At 45.7% G+C, this 17,381-nt stretch overlaps 1 protein-coding gene across 1 annotated transcript in view; it reads right to left on the bottom strand.

Annotated features, from left to right (window-relative positions):
• LOC144752932 (E3 ubiquitin-protein ligase TRIM39-like) overlaps nt 1-17,381 on the bottom strand; it is a 331,687-nt gene that overhangs the window by 156,393 nt on the left and 157,913 nt on the right. The window contains exon 4 of the mRNA XM_078640749.1: nt 11,747-11,769. Within this exon, the coding sequence (XP_078496875.1) occupies nt 11,747-11,769 (23 nt within the window). The remainder of the gene's footprint in view (nt 1-11,746; nt 11,770-17,381) is intronic.

Genomic DNA, 17,381 nt, shown 5'->3' with positions numbered 1-17,381 from the left:
TCCCCCACTAGCGCCATGAAACCGCCCGGTAAGCGTGCGCTGTACAAATGTTTTTAAATTCAAATTCCAAATCAAGGGGCTGGATTACCTGGTTTAGACATAGGTATACTATATCTAAGCAAGGGGTGAGTACACCACCTTGCCCCGGCTGTGTGAACAGCCAGTTGTGTTGATTTAAGTGACCAGCCAGGGGTGGCAAAAGATATGCTGAAGCCCCTGGTGGCCTTGGATGCATCTATGCCCTGGGCACCTGTAGTGCACTGCACAGGGTCTGATAAGGTGTCCAGTACAAAATTGGGGATGTACATATAGTACATGGAGTCCATTTAAAGAGAGAGCAGATAGTTGGCCTGGGTTCCTGCTAATCAGGGCCCCAGGCTAAGTCGAAAACCAGCTAAACACAAGGCAAAACATCTGGGGTAACCATAGTCAGGTATCCACCTTCCTACATTTTTATTTTGTTCATGCTGTTTTTTCCTAATGACTCATTTATTATGCAATTGAAACTATCTATTGTTTTACCTTCTGTATTGCACTTTAATATTTTAATAAACCTTCATGGTTTCTAAATTACTGATCTTGAACCTTTTTAAATTAGAGTTGACTCAAACATCAACATTGACTTATACATGTATTGGGATTTGCTGGACACTTTGGGCCCGTTCACAAAGGTAAACTGAGACAAAGATCTAACTTTACAACTTTCGTAATTCACAAAGGGCATTTACGAGTAGTAAAGTTAGACTTTTGTCTCAGTTTTGGTCTCAGTTAAACTTAAGACCAAAATGTAAGTTTAACTGAGACAAAAGTCTAACTTTTCTTCTCGTAAATGCCCTTTGTAAATATTAAAATGTGTAAAGTTAGACTTTCATCTCAGTTTACCTTTGTGAATTGGGCCCTTTATTTCTACCTCATCATATCGACCTTATCATAGCTAAAGACAACATCATTCAACTTGAGGACATTTTACCCTGTGACTGGTTGGATCATCACCAAATATCCTTCTGCATCCTGGAAAAAGGTCATGCGCAGACAGGGCCAACCACGTAAAATCAAACAACTGTCTCGTAACCCGAGACACATCAACATTAGTGATCTAACATCCATCAGCAAGAATAGTCTTAAGCCACCCCCTAACATGACCAATCTGGACAACCTAACTGATCACCACATTAACCATATGACTATTATTTTCGACTCCATTGCGCCTAAGCAACTCAAAAGGTTTCCGATCAAACAATCCAAACCCGGGTTCAATAGCTCCCTAAATGATTAACGTTGCAAACGTAGGCTTTCAGAGAGACTTTGGAGAAACTCTCTCTCCACTTCCAGCCTCAATCAGTTAAGGAAGATGAGAAGTGTATACAACAAACATATTCGCAATGCTAAAACCGATCACTTCAGGGCTCAGCTTGACAGCGCTAAAAACAGACCCAAGAAACTGTTCGAAATCATCAAACTGCAAGCTAACCACTCTACCGACCATAGCTCGACACATGTGATCTCCTTTCATAGTGGAGAGGACTTCTCAGCACACTTCTCTGAAAAGACAAGGAAAATTGAACTTGAGCTGCAACCTACCACTCCACATTTGCTCCCTGTGAACTGCTTCACATCATTAGAGGAACCTACAGAAACCCCTGCAGTGAGCGCACCTTCCTTCCACATAATTTGCGCTCCCAAAAACAATACTTTTCTTCTTTCAGATGACACGGAGCTGCTCCAATCTATGGTGTCCTTAAAACCTTCTAATCCCTTCAGCCATCCACTACCAGCCAAGTTTTTTAAAGATCTCAATTCAGCCATCCTCCCACTGTGGTCCCGGGTCATCCAAGAATCCCTCTTACATAGGAGGATTCCAGATTGCCTCAAGTCGGGTCAAGCCACTCCCATCCCAAAGAAGCCCAATGCCGACTTAGCTGATCCTAACTACTTCCTTCCGATCACCAGTATCATGACTCTAGCTAAACTGCTTGGGAAATGCGTCCACACACAGCTCTACAACCCTATTGAGAAATTTCAACTCTTCAACATCTACCACTTGGGTTTCAGAGCAGGGCACAATACTGAAACAGCACCAACTCACATCGTTGATGACACCTTGAGATCTCGTGATCAAAATGTCCTTGTCTTCTGATAATTCTTGACCTGTCCTCAGCATTTGACACTATTAAACATGAAAACCTAATTGCTCTTCTTCAATATAGGATGGGATTTTAGGACCAATGTTAAACTGGTTTGCCTCTTTCGCAGAGAACCGCACCCAAAGAATCAAAGTTAACCAATCCCTTGCAACCAATACCCTGGTCACCAATGGAGTACCTCAAGGCTCCACACTTTCGCCCACTCTTTTCAACCTTTTTATGGAACCTCTCTACGATATTTTGAAATGGTCTAACATCCAGTACCACATGTATGCGGATGACACAACTATATTTGAAGATCGCCTCTCCAGATGACAAAGATACTCTAAATGATGCACTCCTTAAAACTCAACAATGGTTAACTCATAACCATCTATTGTTAAATACTCTCAAAACTGAATTCCTTCTGATTGCCCCCCAAAAACTCTGCACCTACCCATGACTGGCTAAAACAACTTTCTACTCTTAACTGCACACCAAATGTTGTTGACTCCGCTAAATCTTTAGTTATAGCCTTGGACAAATACCTAAAAATGCTAAATCACATCAGGGCTACTTTTAGGGGAGCCAATCTTCAGCTCAACATCCTTAGGAAAATCAAGCCTTTCCTTCCTCCCGAGGACATCCAGCTAGCTGTACAATCCCTAGTTATCTCACACTTGGAATATGGTTTGGTGACCTTGCTGGGCTACCTAAAACTCCACTTAGAGCCACAATGAACACTTTGAACAGACTCATCACTGGCTCTAGAAAACTTGACCACATTACGCCAGACCTAATTCAACTAAACTGGCTGACCATTGAAGCGAGGATCAGGCTCAAGATAGCTTGCCTGAGGCACAAAGCTATTCATCACAACACCCATTTTACCTGGCAAAAAACTTGAGATATCTGGCTCGAGATGAAACATCAGAAGCTCTAACACCCTATTATTGAATCCTCCCAAATTCAATAAGAAAAAAACGTACAATTGTGCTTTCTCTGGTCTTGCTCTAAGAGTATGTAACGCTCTTCCCCCAGAGATCAGAACCAACTCATCTACTGCCTCTTTCAAAAAACATGTCAAAGGGCTACTCCTGAATGACCTCCAACAGTATTAACATGGATATTATCTCAATCTACTTCTTTCTCCGGTCTGGATACTCTCTTTTAACGTGCTGTTTCAATTGGTGTTATGTTTCTTCTCTGCTGAAACCATTCTGGTCCCACTAATCTAGCTGACTCCCCATGCCCCCCTTTGACCTCGTGTTTTCCCCTCTTGACCTTTTGATTTTTAAGTTATCTCTTCTGATCCATTTTGTTGTTGTACTCATACTTACGCCACTTTGTACAGCGCACTGCTACCCGTTTGGGTCATATTCGCACATTATAAAACTTTTCAAATAAATATACCCTGACAGAGATAAAACCCTGTATTACGCGCCTTGTGGGCCACTAGTTTTATTTATTCTTCGAAAAGATACAGAGACAGGTTTGTACAGCTACCAGAAATCAGAAGATGGCCTCCTTTCATGGCGTTTGCCAGACAGGACAGGTAAAGACAAATGTATATTTTATTGTTTTATAGCCTCTGCAGCCGGGGAGGCAGCCGTAGGAATCACATTTCAGTTAGACATCACAGGTCCTCAGGCCTTGGGATGCATCCATAAATGATTCCGGGGGCACACGTATATTCCTGAATCAGACTGCAGGACCCAGTGTTTAGTAATTGTATAGTTATTTAGTCCCTAGCCGGCACATTACCCAGGATAATATACTGCATTGCTAAACACTTATAAGGTCCCAAAGGCCACAGCACTGTGAAGCAAATCACATGGGTAAATGATATTCTCATTTACACCCCAAATAGCTTTAACTCTCGCAAATTTCTACACCTATTGCATTGCAATGCTTGTTAATGCTTACAAGGACAGGGTGCATTGTATTGAAAACATAGGACATGTGTTTCCGTTGTACATATTCTAGCAGTGAAAATCTCATTTTACACTGCGTAGGCCTATCTTTCCCATAGGCTAACACTGAGTTACCTTATTAAACTTAATAAGTCATAACTTCAGTTTGGGGACAGATAGGGAAATTTGTTTACACTCAAATACATTTTAATTGAAAATTAAAATTTTGAAAACGCCACTTTTAGAAAGTTATTTTTGCACTTTATAGAAAGTTGGCATTTTTCTGCTCAAATCACTTGTGCCTATATGCCAGTGTCCTCATTTACATGACTGTGATTGGCTCACGTATTGTGGGTTTTGTATGCCTTCCAGACACTGAGCAAAGCATGTGAGAGGAAAGGACCTTCCTGATAGAATGGTTGGGGAAAAGCTGGACCCTACCTTAACTACATTTCTAAAGACTCTGCTTGCAGCACACACAAGGGAACCTAACATTAGGCTGGCCTTGCCTTTGTCACCTTGGACAGTTCTGAGACACGACCAGGGGATGGGGAAGAACTGACCAGAACTAGCTTTAGGGTTCGTTGGGGAATTTCCCCACACAAAGCTGACACTAGTATGAAACTGGGACCTTCAAAGCATACCATCAGAACACTCCTATTAGTTTGGAAGATTCAGAAGGACTGCCCTGCTGCTGGAAGGACTGCATTGCTGTCTGAAAAAAAAGGACTGGACCTGCTTGCCTTCATCACAAGGGTTGGTCAGCTGATGCCCTGTGTGACCAGTACCAACTTGACCGGCCTGGTCCTGCCTGAGCCTTTTGATGACCTCTGTCTGAAGTGAGTCCTGATTCACAACAGGTAACCTCAGGTCCTGGACCGTTGGCTGGCATCAGTGGAAGCGCCGCCTGCAGAAAAGGTGAAGAAACAAATGTTTTGGGCTCCTCTTGGCTGCAAAGCCATTTCTTTGCGCCAAAAATGGACCAGCAATGCAAAGCTTCACCGGGACTAGATATTCACTACGACAACAACCGTTCATGACTGCCAATGGGAGGCCTCTGCCACCCAGAACAGCGCTCGTTGCAAGGACTTGAGAAAGTAACTTCCTAGTGGGACTACCATAGTCCTGGAGTCAAATCTACACTCCATTGCTATTGTCCTGACCTTGTAACTGTATTCCACTTCCCCGTGACCAGATACTTGAAATTGGGCTTTGTATTTCTTGGCACTATTTCTACTAACATCTTTAAAAATTAATAACTTTGGTTCTATTGATTGGATTCATGTTCTTTTGGTATCATTTTATTTATTAAAATAAACTATGTTTCTAAATTGCTTTGAAATTTTTATGGTTCACCCTCACTGTTGCTTGAGTGGTGTTCTCACCCCATCAACTAATATCCCAATATCATACAGATACAATAGAGTGAGACCTAGTGAGACCACATGAGGAGGTGTAAAAGCACAAGACTTGGTAAAACCACAGGAGGCGGTATAACAGAGAGAGACCTTGAGAGACCACAGGAAGCATAACTCAGCGAGACCTAGTGAGACGACTGGAGGAGGTACAAGAGAGCCAAGCCTTGTGAGGCCACAGGAGGGGGTATAACTGAGCGATACCTAGTGAGATGACTGGAGGAGGTACAAGAGAGCCAGGCCTTGTGAGGCCACAGGAGGGGGTATAACTGAGTGAGACCTAGTGAGAACAGTGGAGGAGGTACAACAGAGCCAGGCTTTGTGAGGCCACAGGAGGGGGTCAGCGGAGCCAGGCCTGATGAGAGCACAGGAGGGTACAACAGAGTCAGGGCTGATAGGAATTTTACAAGGCATACAACAGATTCAGTCCTTGCGAGAGGACATGAGGGGAAAATAGAGCTAGGCCACAGGAGGGTAAAACAGGGCCATACCCTGTAAGACCAGAGAAAAGAGCACCTGAGACAAGCCTGTAGAGAATAACCAAGACAGGACTTGAGATCACACGAATAGACAGCAGAGCCAGGCCTCTTGAGACACCAGGAGGAATACGATGGAGCGAGACCAGTAAATCCACAACCAGGCGTTAAAACACCCGGGGGGGGGAGCACAGCCAGGCCTCAAGGCTAGAGGAGGGTACAACAGAGACTAGGGCATGACACCACATGAGGATAAAACAGGGCCATACCTTGTGAGGCCAGAGTCCGGTGCACCGGAGACAAGCCTGGTCAGACTACAGGGGAGTATAACCAAGACAGTACCTGAGATCACAGGAAAGGACAGCAGAGCCAGGTCTCAAGAGACACCAGGAGGAATACGATGGAGCGAGACAAGTGAGACATCAGCCAAGCCTTACAACACCCAAGGAGGGGATGGCATAGCCATGCCTCTAGGCTAGAGGAGGGTACAACAGAGACAAGGGCACAAGACTACAAGTGGGGTACAGCAGAGACAGGACTCATGAGATCACAGGATGTCTACAAACATCAGGCAGAGTTCACAGGAATCTGTCCTTCTCTGGACTGGCCATTACCCCCCAGTCTCTTTCCATGTAAAACCTCAATTAAATGATCCAGAGACATGTTCGTGTCCTACTGCTCTCAGATAACATCATTTCTCAATTGATGAATCCCTGTTTCAAATAAAAAAACAAGCTCCAAATCTGTACCCTTCCCCTAGTTCAATCCCACCCTCTCTTTTGTTCACTGACGAGTCCAACAATCTTCAGCGCAGCAGCAGATGTCTGTTGTGCTTATGGAAGTGTGACTGTTAGTCTGACGCAAAGCTGGAATAAAGAAATAGGAGCCTGTCTCCTCTTTGGTAAAACCTGGGCTCGTTCTTCTTAATACGTTTAACTTTTGTTCTGTGTCTTGTTTACTGGCAGCTGCCAATATTAGTGAGTCCGATGCGGCAAAGCAATGCTGCACTTTTCTAGAATTTCACACCGCCTTAGTTGACAGATTTCACTCAAACAGAAACACTAGAACTGTTCTCCTTGCAGTGCTAGATGATCTTAGAATGGCTGTGGATGTCATCAACCCAAGACATGAAGAACATATGTTTGTTGACATGTTTTGTCACTTTTAACCCCTTAACTGCTGGGCTTCCCCCCACCCCCAGTGCTGAGCACTCATTTGGGTATTTGGGGGAGTTCCAGCTTAGGACCCTGTAACTTTTTGTCCATATAAAGAATCCACATCAAATTTGGGTACTTTTCTTACAACATCCGGAGGATTCTAAAGGTACCCAGGGTTTGTGGATTCCCCTGGATGGGACCCAGAAATTAGCCAAAATACAACTAAATTTTTAATTTTGGGGAAGAATGGGAAAAACAAGCTGCAGATGAAAGTGTCTGTTTTTCCCCTGCAAATGGTATCAACAAATAGTTTGTAGTACTGATATCACCATCTTCCCAGCTTTCAGGGACTGACGGACTTTTGTCAGAAAACCAAATTTATTTACAAAGTTTTGGCATTTTACTGGGACAAAGCACATTTTTGCTATTTTTGTGCTTTCAACCTCCGTTCAGTTATTGGTAAAAAAATGGGTATGAAACAATAACGGATCCTGAAAAGCTATACATATTTTTTAAAGTAGACAGAACTCGTAGTTCAGTAAGGGGTCATTTGTGTAGAATCTTCAAGGTTTTCTCATAGAATCTAACAGTTAAAAATAGGAAACATTGAAAATTCAGCCATTTGTGCCAACGTTGTCACCTGTAACTTCTTTTAAGTATGACCGATTTTTTTAAAGCAATATACTGTTACATCCACAGGACCCTTCTGGTTGTGGAGATATTTAGGACTTGTAGGTTCACCAAGAATCCAATGTGCCCAGAGCCAATAATGAGCTGCGCCTTGCTATGGTTTTTTTATTGTGTTCCAGATATACAGCAAACCACTAGGTAAAATATAAAGAATGAAAAATAGGTATTGAGGAAAACTATGTATTTCCGAAATGGGAACAACATATGGAGTTTAGAAGCAGTGGTTATGTGCACAACTCCATATATGTGGGTACCTATACCAGCATCTGAATTAGAGGACTTTTTTGAAAATTATACTTTTTTACACACTGTCCTACATTTGGAAGGGATAAATGCACAGGAAGTCAATTGGCAAAAACACTTCTACTATTCTATGTTTCTCGAAGTCTGCCGGTAAAAATGGCACCTCACTTGTGTGGGTAGGCCTAGTGCCAGTGACAGGAAACGTCCCGAAACACAATGTGAACACACCATATTTTTACAGTGAAAACTGACCCTTGAAGTGCCTAGTAGTAGATTTTTAACCCTAGCTCTGCAGGTATCCAGGGAAACCTAGCAAACCTATGCATTTTTTAAAACTAGACACCCAGGGGAATCCAGGATGGGGTGACATGTGTGGCTTTTACCAGGTTCTCTTACCCAGAATTCCTTGCAAACCTCAAACTTTGTAAAAACACACATTTTTCTCAAACTTCTGTGATGGAAAGTTCTGGAATCTGTGTGGATCCACAAAATTCCACCCACCCCACAATCCCCAAAGTCTACTGATAAACATTATACCTCACTCGTGTGGGTGAGTCAAGTACCCAGGACAGGCAAGGGCCCAAAACATATTGTGGAGACATGAAAATCACCTATCACAAAAATACCTGGTTTTGCAAAGGGAGGGCACTTGGGTTTTTGGCCCCGGACTCAGAGGCCATCTAGGGAAGCCTGCCAAACCTACACATTTCTGAAAAGTATAAGCCCTGGGGAGTCCAGGGAGGTATGGCTTGCATGGATCGGGCTAGGGTATTCCCTAGCCCGAATCCCCTGCAAATCACAAATTATAGCTATAGAAACTCACATTTTACTTAATTTCTCTGTGGGAATGTTGTGGGATCACCAGCCTGACACAAATTTCCTACCACCTAGCCTTCCCCCAGGTCTCCCGATAAAAATAGTACCTCACTTGTGTGGGTAGGCATAGTGGCTCCAACAGGAAATGGCCCAAATCGTACTGTGGAGACTTCAAAATGACCTATCATAAAACCACCTGGTGTTGCAGGGGGCGGGGGTCACCTGTTTTTTTGGCCACAAGGCGCGTGACGGTTTAGGAAAACCTACCAAAACCCACACATTTTTTAAAACTAGACACCTTGGGGATTCCAGTGAGGTATGGCTTGCATGGATCCCCCAGCGTTTTCTTACCCAGAATGCCCTGCAAACATCATATTTAACTATAAAAATCACTTTTTCCACACATTTCTGTGTGGATCACTGTGCCGGCACAAATGGCCTACCACCCTTGGTCTCCGAGTAAAATGATACTTCACTTGTGTGGCTCTCTAATGCAGAATCAGCAAAAAACATATTTGTGTTTTTAATGTAGCACTTAAAATTTGCGGTGCTACTCCTCTAAGCCCTATGTTTTTAGCTCTTCCCAGTCACAGGCCTTTGGCCCACCCACATAAGTGAGGTATCATTTTTTTCGGGAGAACAAGGAGAACGTTGGCTGGTAGGACATTCGTGCCGGCACGGTGATCCCATGCAAAAAATCATAGAGGAAGTGATTTTTTTTGTTTAATTTGAAGTTTGCAGGGGGTTCTGGGTAAGAAAACGTTGAGGGATCCCCGCAAGCCATACCTCACTGGACTCGCCAAGGTGTCTAGTTTGCAGAAATGTGTGGGTTTGGTAGGTTCCCCTAGATGGCCGTGAGCCCGGTAGCAAAAGCCCAGATGCCCCCTCCCTGCAAAAAAAGGTCGTTTTATGATGGGTAACTTTGAAGTCTCCACAATATTTTTTGGTCCCTTGCCTGTCGTGGGTACTTGACCCACCCACATGAGTGAGGTATCATTTTTATCGGGAGACCTGGGGGAGCGCTGAGTGTTAGGAAATTTGTGTCAGTCTGGTGATCCTACAACTTCTCACACAGAAATTTGAGAAAAATTTGATTTTTTCAGCAACATTTGAAGATTGCAGGGTATTCTGGCTAGGGAAACGTTGGGAGATCCAGGCAAGCCATACCTACCTGGACTCTCCCGGGTCTCTAGGTTTCAGAAATGTGTGGTTTGGTAGGTTTCCCTAGATGGCCTCTTTTGGTATTATACTGACCGATCACCACCAATCAGTAATAAAATGCTTCTTGCTTATTTCCCATGGCCACTAGGAAATTCGCAAGGCAAATATTCATATATTTGCCCTTTTCATTGTATTTCACTACACATGGAATCACTTCCCTAGTTTACCATGGGTGACCAGTGTCCATTCTGAACTGGTCTACTTTTATATGTTGTTCTTTGCACTTCTCTTTCTACATCTGAGGAGACGTCGCTCTCCTTGTGGTGAACTAATGTTTACTTTTCCGCAACTACTATATTTTCCTCAGCATGGTCGCATATACACACAATTGTATATATATTTTAAATAGATTCTGATAAGATCTTCTCTGTATCTCTCGGACTACTTTTGGACATTGTCCTTACTACAGGGCGCTCAGGTATTCTATATTTTTATTAAATCTCACTACTGATGTTTATTCTATCCTTGCATGCAAAATGGAACACTAAATACACATATTTATTCGTATCTAAGAAAGCGCAATGCATGCAAAATCGAGTTTTTCGCTTGTATTATAATATATACAGGCATGCTCTATGGCCCCCTTCCTTTTGTTCTCATCTTTCGGTCAACATCACCTATCATGGGTACCACTTTTTATGGCTTTGGGTGAGCGGACAGTATCATGCATTTTTACAAAATATCCTCAGTGCAGTGTGACCAGCATATTTAATTTCATGTCACTATTTTCCAACGCCTCTTCACTGCTATAGGAGGTTGACTCGTAAGAATTTTACGTAAAAGATTTCATGAGAGATGATGTTCCATTCCAATGTTTGTATTTTGTATTTCTGCAGCCTTAAGCCCAATGGACGAAACACGTGTCAGCTGCTTTTGCTCATAGAGACCAGATATTGGCCATTCCTGCTTATATATAAACCGAACATTGTGAAAACTACAAATGGAATAAAATAACTTCACAAAAAAGAACAAAAATGTGATGGACTTCATATTAGGACTAACTTCTTTATTAAATGGAATTTCTATGTGTTCTCTAGTACTTATTATTTTGTATATTTTTTGCCGAGGACATTGTCCTAAGCAGGTGTACCATGGTAGAGGTGCTACCATGGTACAACAGACACCCTGCCACCTAGGGGTGGCAGGGTGTCTGTAGTACCATGGTAGCACCTCTACCCCACATGAAGTTATATGTGTATGTTCTAACATCCCTAACAATAGAGCTGAAAATTGGATCTGCAATTGTTGTGAGCATAGCCACCATTTGTGTCTGTATAGTTAGGACATTAAGACTTAGTTTTCGCCCAACTCTGAATTGAGCAAAATCTGGGGGACTTTTCCAGAATGGGCTTGCTTTTTCTGTATGTTCAGGGTACTTTTCGTACTACTTCAGTTAAGCTTTAAAGATAAAAATATGTTTTATGAGGACAGCAGCTCATTTCTGTGTCAATTATTTCAAGACTAAAAAGAGTTTTCTGAAAACTTGCAGGGACTTATGAAAATTTAAGAGAGTTTCCTGATGTTGCAAGGGCGGTTTATGAGGACTTAAGATTTTTTGGGTGATTTTAAAGTGAATTTATGAGGCTCTGAAAGTTTCCTAACACTTTGTGTGAGCTCAGAGTGGCATTTACACACAGCAGCATTGAGACCTGCTCCTTACACACTGACAGGAGGATAATAAATCAGTCTTACCTGCTTAGGGTGCTTCTGACATCCTGCAAAACAGAGAAACAAACACAGTGAAATCAGTTTCCACAGGAGATGGCTGCATTTTTAGTAGTGAAACACTTAACTATCTATGGTTAGAAAACAGTGACTGGGGTCACATGACATAGCACATTCTCGGGTATCGCATGACTAAGCACAAAATGCGGTTTGCCCGATCCCGGCGTAGTGAGGGGTAGGACACTTGCCTACTACACAGGATAACAGAGCCTTCAAAACAGAGGCATCATTCCTGTTGTTCGACTCACCGGGCATTGATGGGGCCGACAACTCCTGACCTTTAGGCAAGGAACAGTGCTACAGAAGTACAATTTCTCCAGATATTGGTAATGAGCACAGATATTTGATATAGACACTATAACCATTGTTTGTAGACTATACCAAAGAGGTCCTGACGAATCGCAAGTTAATATAACACAGCGAGAAACATGTCGACCACTTTCTATACTTTTTAGCCTAGTCTAGAACAAGGATACATTACCTTCCAGTAAACCTAGACGAGCTTCACCTTTTAATTGTAATGAGGGACCACCTGAATAAAGTAGTCTCTGGTACCCCACGCTACATTTTAAACTCACAACCTAGTCCACAACCCACCTGGCCCCATACCCACACTTCACCCATAGGCAGTTGGATTCAAAAGATCTCCGTCAAAGAGCCCCCCTTTGAGGTGAGCCCGTTGGGTATTGCACCGCCTACCCAACGAGGAGCAACGCCTATGATGAAGCATGACACCTGCAAGGGTGTGTGAGGCAACCATATCCAACACAATGGATACCCAGTGGTAGGCTAACACACGTTAACCACCACACTATCACTTCCCTGTGACCAGCACACCGCACAAACAACCCCCCCCCCCTGTTCCTTTCCCTAGGAACAGCCTTGTCCAATTTCTTTTGATTTATACTCTGAATGAGGTCACAGGATATAACAGAAACTGATACTCGGAATGGTAATGACAGAGCACAGTGTCATTCTGAATGGAGTCACAAAACACAGCACATTCTGATATTCCGAATGAGGTCACTTGCCACATTCTATGATGCTCTCAACAGGGTCACATGCATGGGCATCATTTAGGGATTGCCAGGGGTCGCAGCTGTGACTCCTGGCTTGCCCCTTGTGACCCCTGACACTGCTTGTGCGACCTCTGGCTTCAGAGGTAGCAAAATGAGTACCAAGTACACAGAGGAAACTCGCCCTTATGAGAGCCGTGCCACACCTTTGTTTTCAGCCAGTTTTATATTACACTAATAGTGAATAATAGATCATTATTAACTGTTAGTGTAATAAAAATGGGGCACAAGGATCTAGAATTACAACTTCTGTGGCAGATGTCTTAAATAAAAAAATGATTTTAAATGTACATAGGGTACGTGCTTGGGGATCAGAGTGTGGTTGTGTGTTTGTGAGTCTGTTTGTAAGAGTGAGCATGAGTGTGTGTAAGAAAAAGTGACTGTCAGTGACATGTAGTGTGCGAGAGCCACTAAAAGGGAGTGAGTGAGAATAAGTGAGAATGAGTGGCAGTGAGCATGAGTGAGTCAGAATGAGTGACAATAGGAGTGAGTGCACGAGTGATAAAGTATGAGTGAGTAAGACCTAGAGTCAGTGTGAGAATGACAGAGTTAGAGCAAGAGAGTATGAGTAAGTATGATGGTGTCAGAGTAAGAATGAGTGAGAGTGAGGTAGACTGAGTGAGAATGAATGAATGAATGTGGTTGAGTAAATGCGAGTGATGTGATGTAATGCTTGCTAGTCTGCCATTGGCCCTAACATACTGAAGGTAATTCGTAGCTTATAGAGGGACTCATAGAAAACGTCTACTGCTGGAATGCTGGAGGCAATTGTTGGCATGAATAGGCACCTGTGAAAACCACTGCTACTGGCACACTGGAGGCAATTGTTGGCATGGACAGGCACATGTGAAACCACTGCTACTGTCACACTTGAGGTCATTTTTGGCGTGGGGGTAACTGTGGCAAAGTACTGGAACTAGCTCATTAGAGATGATTCTTGGCATATGGGAGGAAAACCATGACATACGGGGGCAACAATCACAAAATTCGATCCCTGATGTACTAGATTTAAATCCACCCTCTGCAGTTTCTCTATGGGGGCATTGCCCCCCTGGACCCTAAGATGCATTTAGAAAGTCCGTCAGCAAAAATGTCTTATTTGGTAGGCTGGCTACACACAAGAGCTACGTGCAGGTAGCTGGAGGGACGCTAGTAGCTCACAAGCTACTCGTTGGAGAAGTCTGGTCTATTGAAATTTTAAGTCAGTAGAGTGACTGCCTTAGTGGGTGGTGCAAGCAGGGGACCACTATTGTCAGATAAACCAAACACATAGGACCCTTTGAGGATCATCAACAGGCATTGGGCCTTTGTCCTTGACTGACACAAGAGGTTCATAAACATGTCAGGAGTCATCTTCCTGTAATTACAAGAGAGGGTAATCCACAAGGTCATGGGAGAGCATCCCAAAATGAGTTGCGAGGTCATATCAAAGTGTCGGATCCATCATTCCAGCAGGAGGCAAGAGTGGTCCTCTCTTGTGAGAAGGATGAGCCTCCCTTGGACTGTGGGTCTTAAGGGTGCCATTTCATTTCTCAACACTGACACAAAACTATGGGCCAAACCTTATCTACATTGGTGATGGTGGGCTTGATTCCCATATTCGTCACCCGGGAAACATATGTTTACTATCTATCATTTGCTTAGAAGCAGAAATGGCATTTGAGCATGTGTTGAGATTGACTGGTAAATTACATGTTTGTACCAACACTGACAGGTCATGGTCATTATAAACTACTTCAACTTACACTGTTCCAGACAGACTGTGGAACCAGAGAGGGATGTTCTCTGCCACCCTCAGAGGGATGCTCTCTGTCACCCTCAGAGGGATGCGCTTTGTCACCCTCAGAGGGATGCGCTCTGTCACCCCCAGAGGGATGCTCTCTGTCACCCTCAGAGGGATGCTCTCTGCTATCCTCCTAGGGATGCTCTTTGTCACCCTTGGAGGGATGCTCCATCCCTCCGTCACCCTCGGAGGGATGCTCTCCATCACCCTCAGAGGGATGCTCTCCATCACCCTCAGAGGGATGCTCCCCGTCACCCCGGAAGGATGCTCCCCGTCACCCCCGGAGGGATGCTCCCCGTCACCCCCGGAGGGATGATCTCCGTCACCCCCGGAGGGATGATCTCCGTCACCCCCGGAGGGATGATCTCCGTCACCCCTGGAGGGATCCTCTCGGTCACCCCTGGAGGGATTCTCTCGGTCACCCCCGGAGGGATGCTCTCGGTCACCCCCGGAGGGATCCTCTCGGTCACCCCTGGAGGGATGCTCTCGGTCACCCCCGGAGGGATGCTGTCAGTCACCCTCAGATGGATGCACTCGGTCACCCTCAGATGGATGCACTCGGTCACCCTCAGAGGGATGCTCCCTGTCACCCTCAGAGGGATGCTCCCTGTCACCCTCAGAGGGATGCTCCCTGTCACCCTCTGAGGGATGCTCCCTGTCACCCTCTGAGGGATGCTCCCTGTCACCCTCTGAGGGATGCTCCCTGTCACCCTCTGAGGGATGCTCCCTGTCACCCTCTGAGGGATGCTCCCTGTCACCCTCTGAGGGATGCTCCCTGTCACCCTCTGAGGGATGCTCCCTGTCACCCTCTGAGGGATGCTCCCTGTCACCCTCTGAGGGATGCTCCCTGTCACCCTCTGAGGGATGCTCCCTGTCACCCTCTGAGGGATGCTCCCTGTCACCCTCTGAGGGATGCTCCCTGTAACCCTCTGAGGGATGCTCCCTGTAACCCTCTGAGGGATGCTCCCTGTAACCCTCTGAGGGATGCTCCCTGTAACCCTCTGAGGGATGCTCCATGTAACCCTGAGAGGGATGCTCCATGTAACCCTGAGAGGGATGCTCCCTGTAACCCTGAGAGGGATGCTCCCTGTAACCCTGAGAGGGATGCTCCCTGTAACCCTGAGAGGGATGCTCCCTGTAACCCTGAGAGGGATGCTCCCTGTCACCCTGAGAGGGATGCTCCCTGTCACCCTGAGAGGGATGCTCCCCGTCACCCTCGGAGGGATGCTCCCCGTCACCCTCGGAGGGATGCTCTCCGTCACCCTCGGAGGGATGCTCTCCGTCACCCTCGGAGGGATGCTCTCCGTCACCCTCGGAGGGATGCTCTCCGTCACCCTCGGAGGGATGCTCTCCGTCACCCTCGGAGGGATGCTCTCCGTCACCCTCGGAGGGATGCTCTCCGTCACCCTCGGAGGGATGCTCTCCGTCACCCTCGGAGGGATGCTCTCCGTCACCCTCGGAGGGATGCTCTCCGTCACCCTCTGAGGGATGCTCCCTGTCACCCTCTGAGGGATGCTCCCTGTCACCCTCTGAGGGATGCTCCCTGTCACCCTCTGAGGGATGCTCCCTGTCACCCTCTGAGGGATGCTCCCTGTCACCCTCTGAGGGATGCTCCCTGTCACCCTCTGAGGGATGCTCCCTGTCACCCTCTGAGGGATGCTCCCTGTAACCCTGAGAGGGATGCTCCCTGTAACCCTGAGAGGGATGCTCCCTGTAACCCTGAGAGGGATGCTCCCTGTAACCCTGAGAGGGATGCTCCCTGTAACCCTGAGAGGGATGCTCTCTGCCACCCTCGGAGGGATGCTATCTGTCACCCTCAGAGGCATGATCTCAGCCACCATTGGAGGGAAGCTTTCCGTCACCCTCGGGGGGATGCTCTCTGTCTCCCTCTGAGGGACGCTCTTGGTCACCCTGGGAGGGATGCTCTCTGCCACCCTCCGAGGGATGCTCTTCGTCACTTTCAGAGGAATTCTCTCTATTCCACATAGGAGGGATGCTCTCTGTCACCCTCAGAGGAATGTTCTCGGTCATCCTCCGAGGGATTCTCTCTGTCAACCTTGGAGGTCTGTGTCACCCTGGAAGGAATACTCTCTGTCACCCTCTGAAGGATGCTCTCTGTCACCCTCGGAGGGACGCTCCCTGTCACCCTGGGAGGGATGCTCTCTTTTGCCCTCGGAGAGATGCTCTCTGTCACCCTCCGAGGGATGATCTCTGTCACCCTCCGAGGGATGATCTCTGTCACCCCCAGAGGGATACTCTCTGTCACCCCCAGAGGGATACTCTCTGTCACCCCCAGAGGGATACTCTCTGTCACCCTTGGAGGGATGCTTTCTTTCACCCACGTACGGATGCTCTCTGTTGCCCTTGGAGGGATGCTCTCTGTCGTCCTCGGAGGATGTCCTGGATGTTTTCTGTCACCCTCATCTATTGCCCTCTACATGGAGCTACTTCTCATGAAGCTTCTTGGCAGTAAACTAATCAACCAATTTGATCAAAACATCACTGTTAAAGTGACAGCATATGACCACAATAAGGACGTTTACACCTCTAACTCCACCCTAAGCCAAATTAGAGAGGAATTTGGTTGCCGTTTAAGGTGCCAAGAAAATCTAGTTTTAAATTAGATTTCTAATGCTGCCAGGCAGCAATTTGCAGAGATTCATTTTGCACACTCTGTAATATAATCCAGGGTTACTCATATAAGCTCAGTGAGGAGTCAGGAGAACATGGCGGCCGGCTAAGC

The sequence above is a fragment of the Lissotriton helveticus genome, chromosome 5_1 (genome assembly GCF_964261635.1).
Source record: "Lissotriton helveticus chromosome 5_1, aLisHel1.1, whole genome shotgun sequence".
Taxonomy (NCBI): domain Eukaryota; kingdom Metazoa; phylum Chordata; class Amphibia; order Caudata; family Salamandridae; genus Lissotriton; species Lissotriton helveticus.
This window is presented reverse-complemented; position numbering and strand designations above follow the sequence as displayed.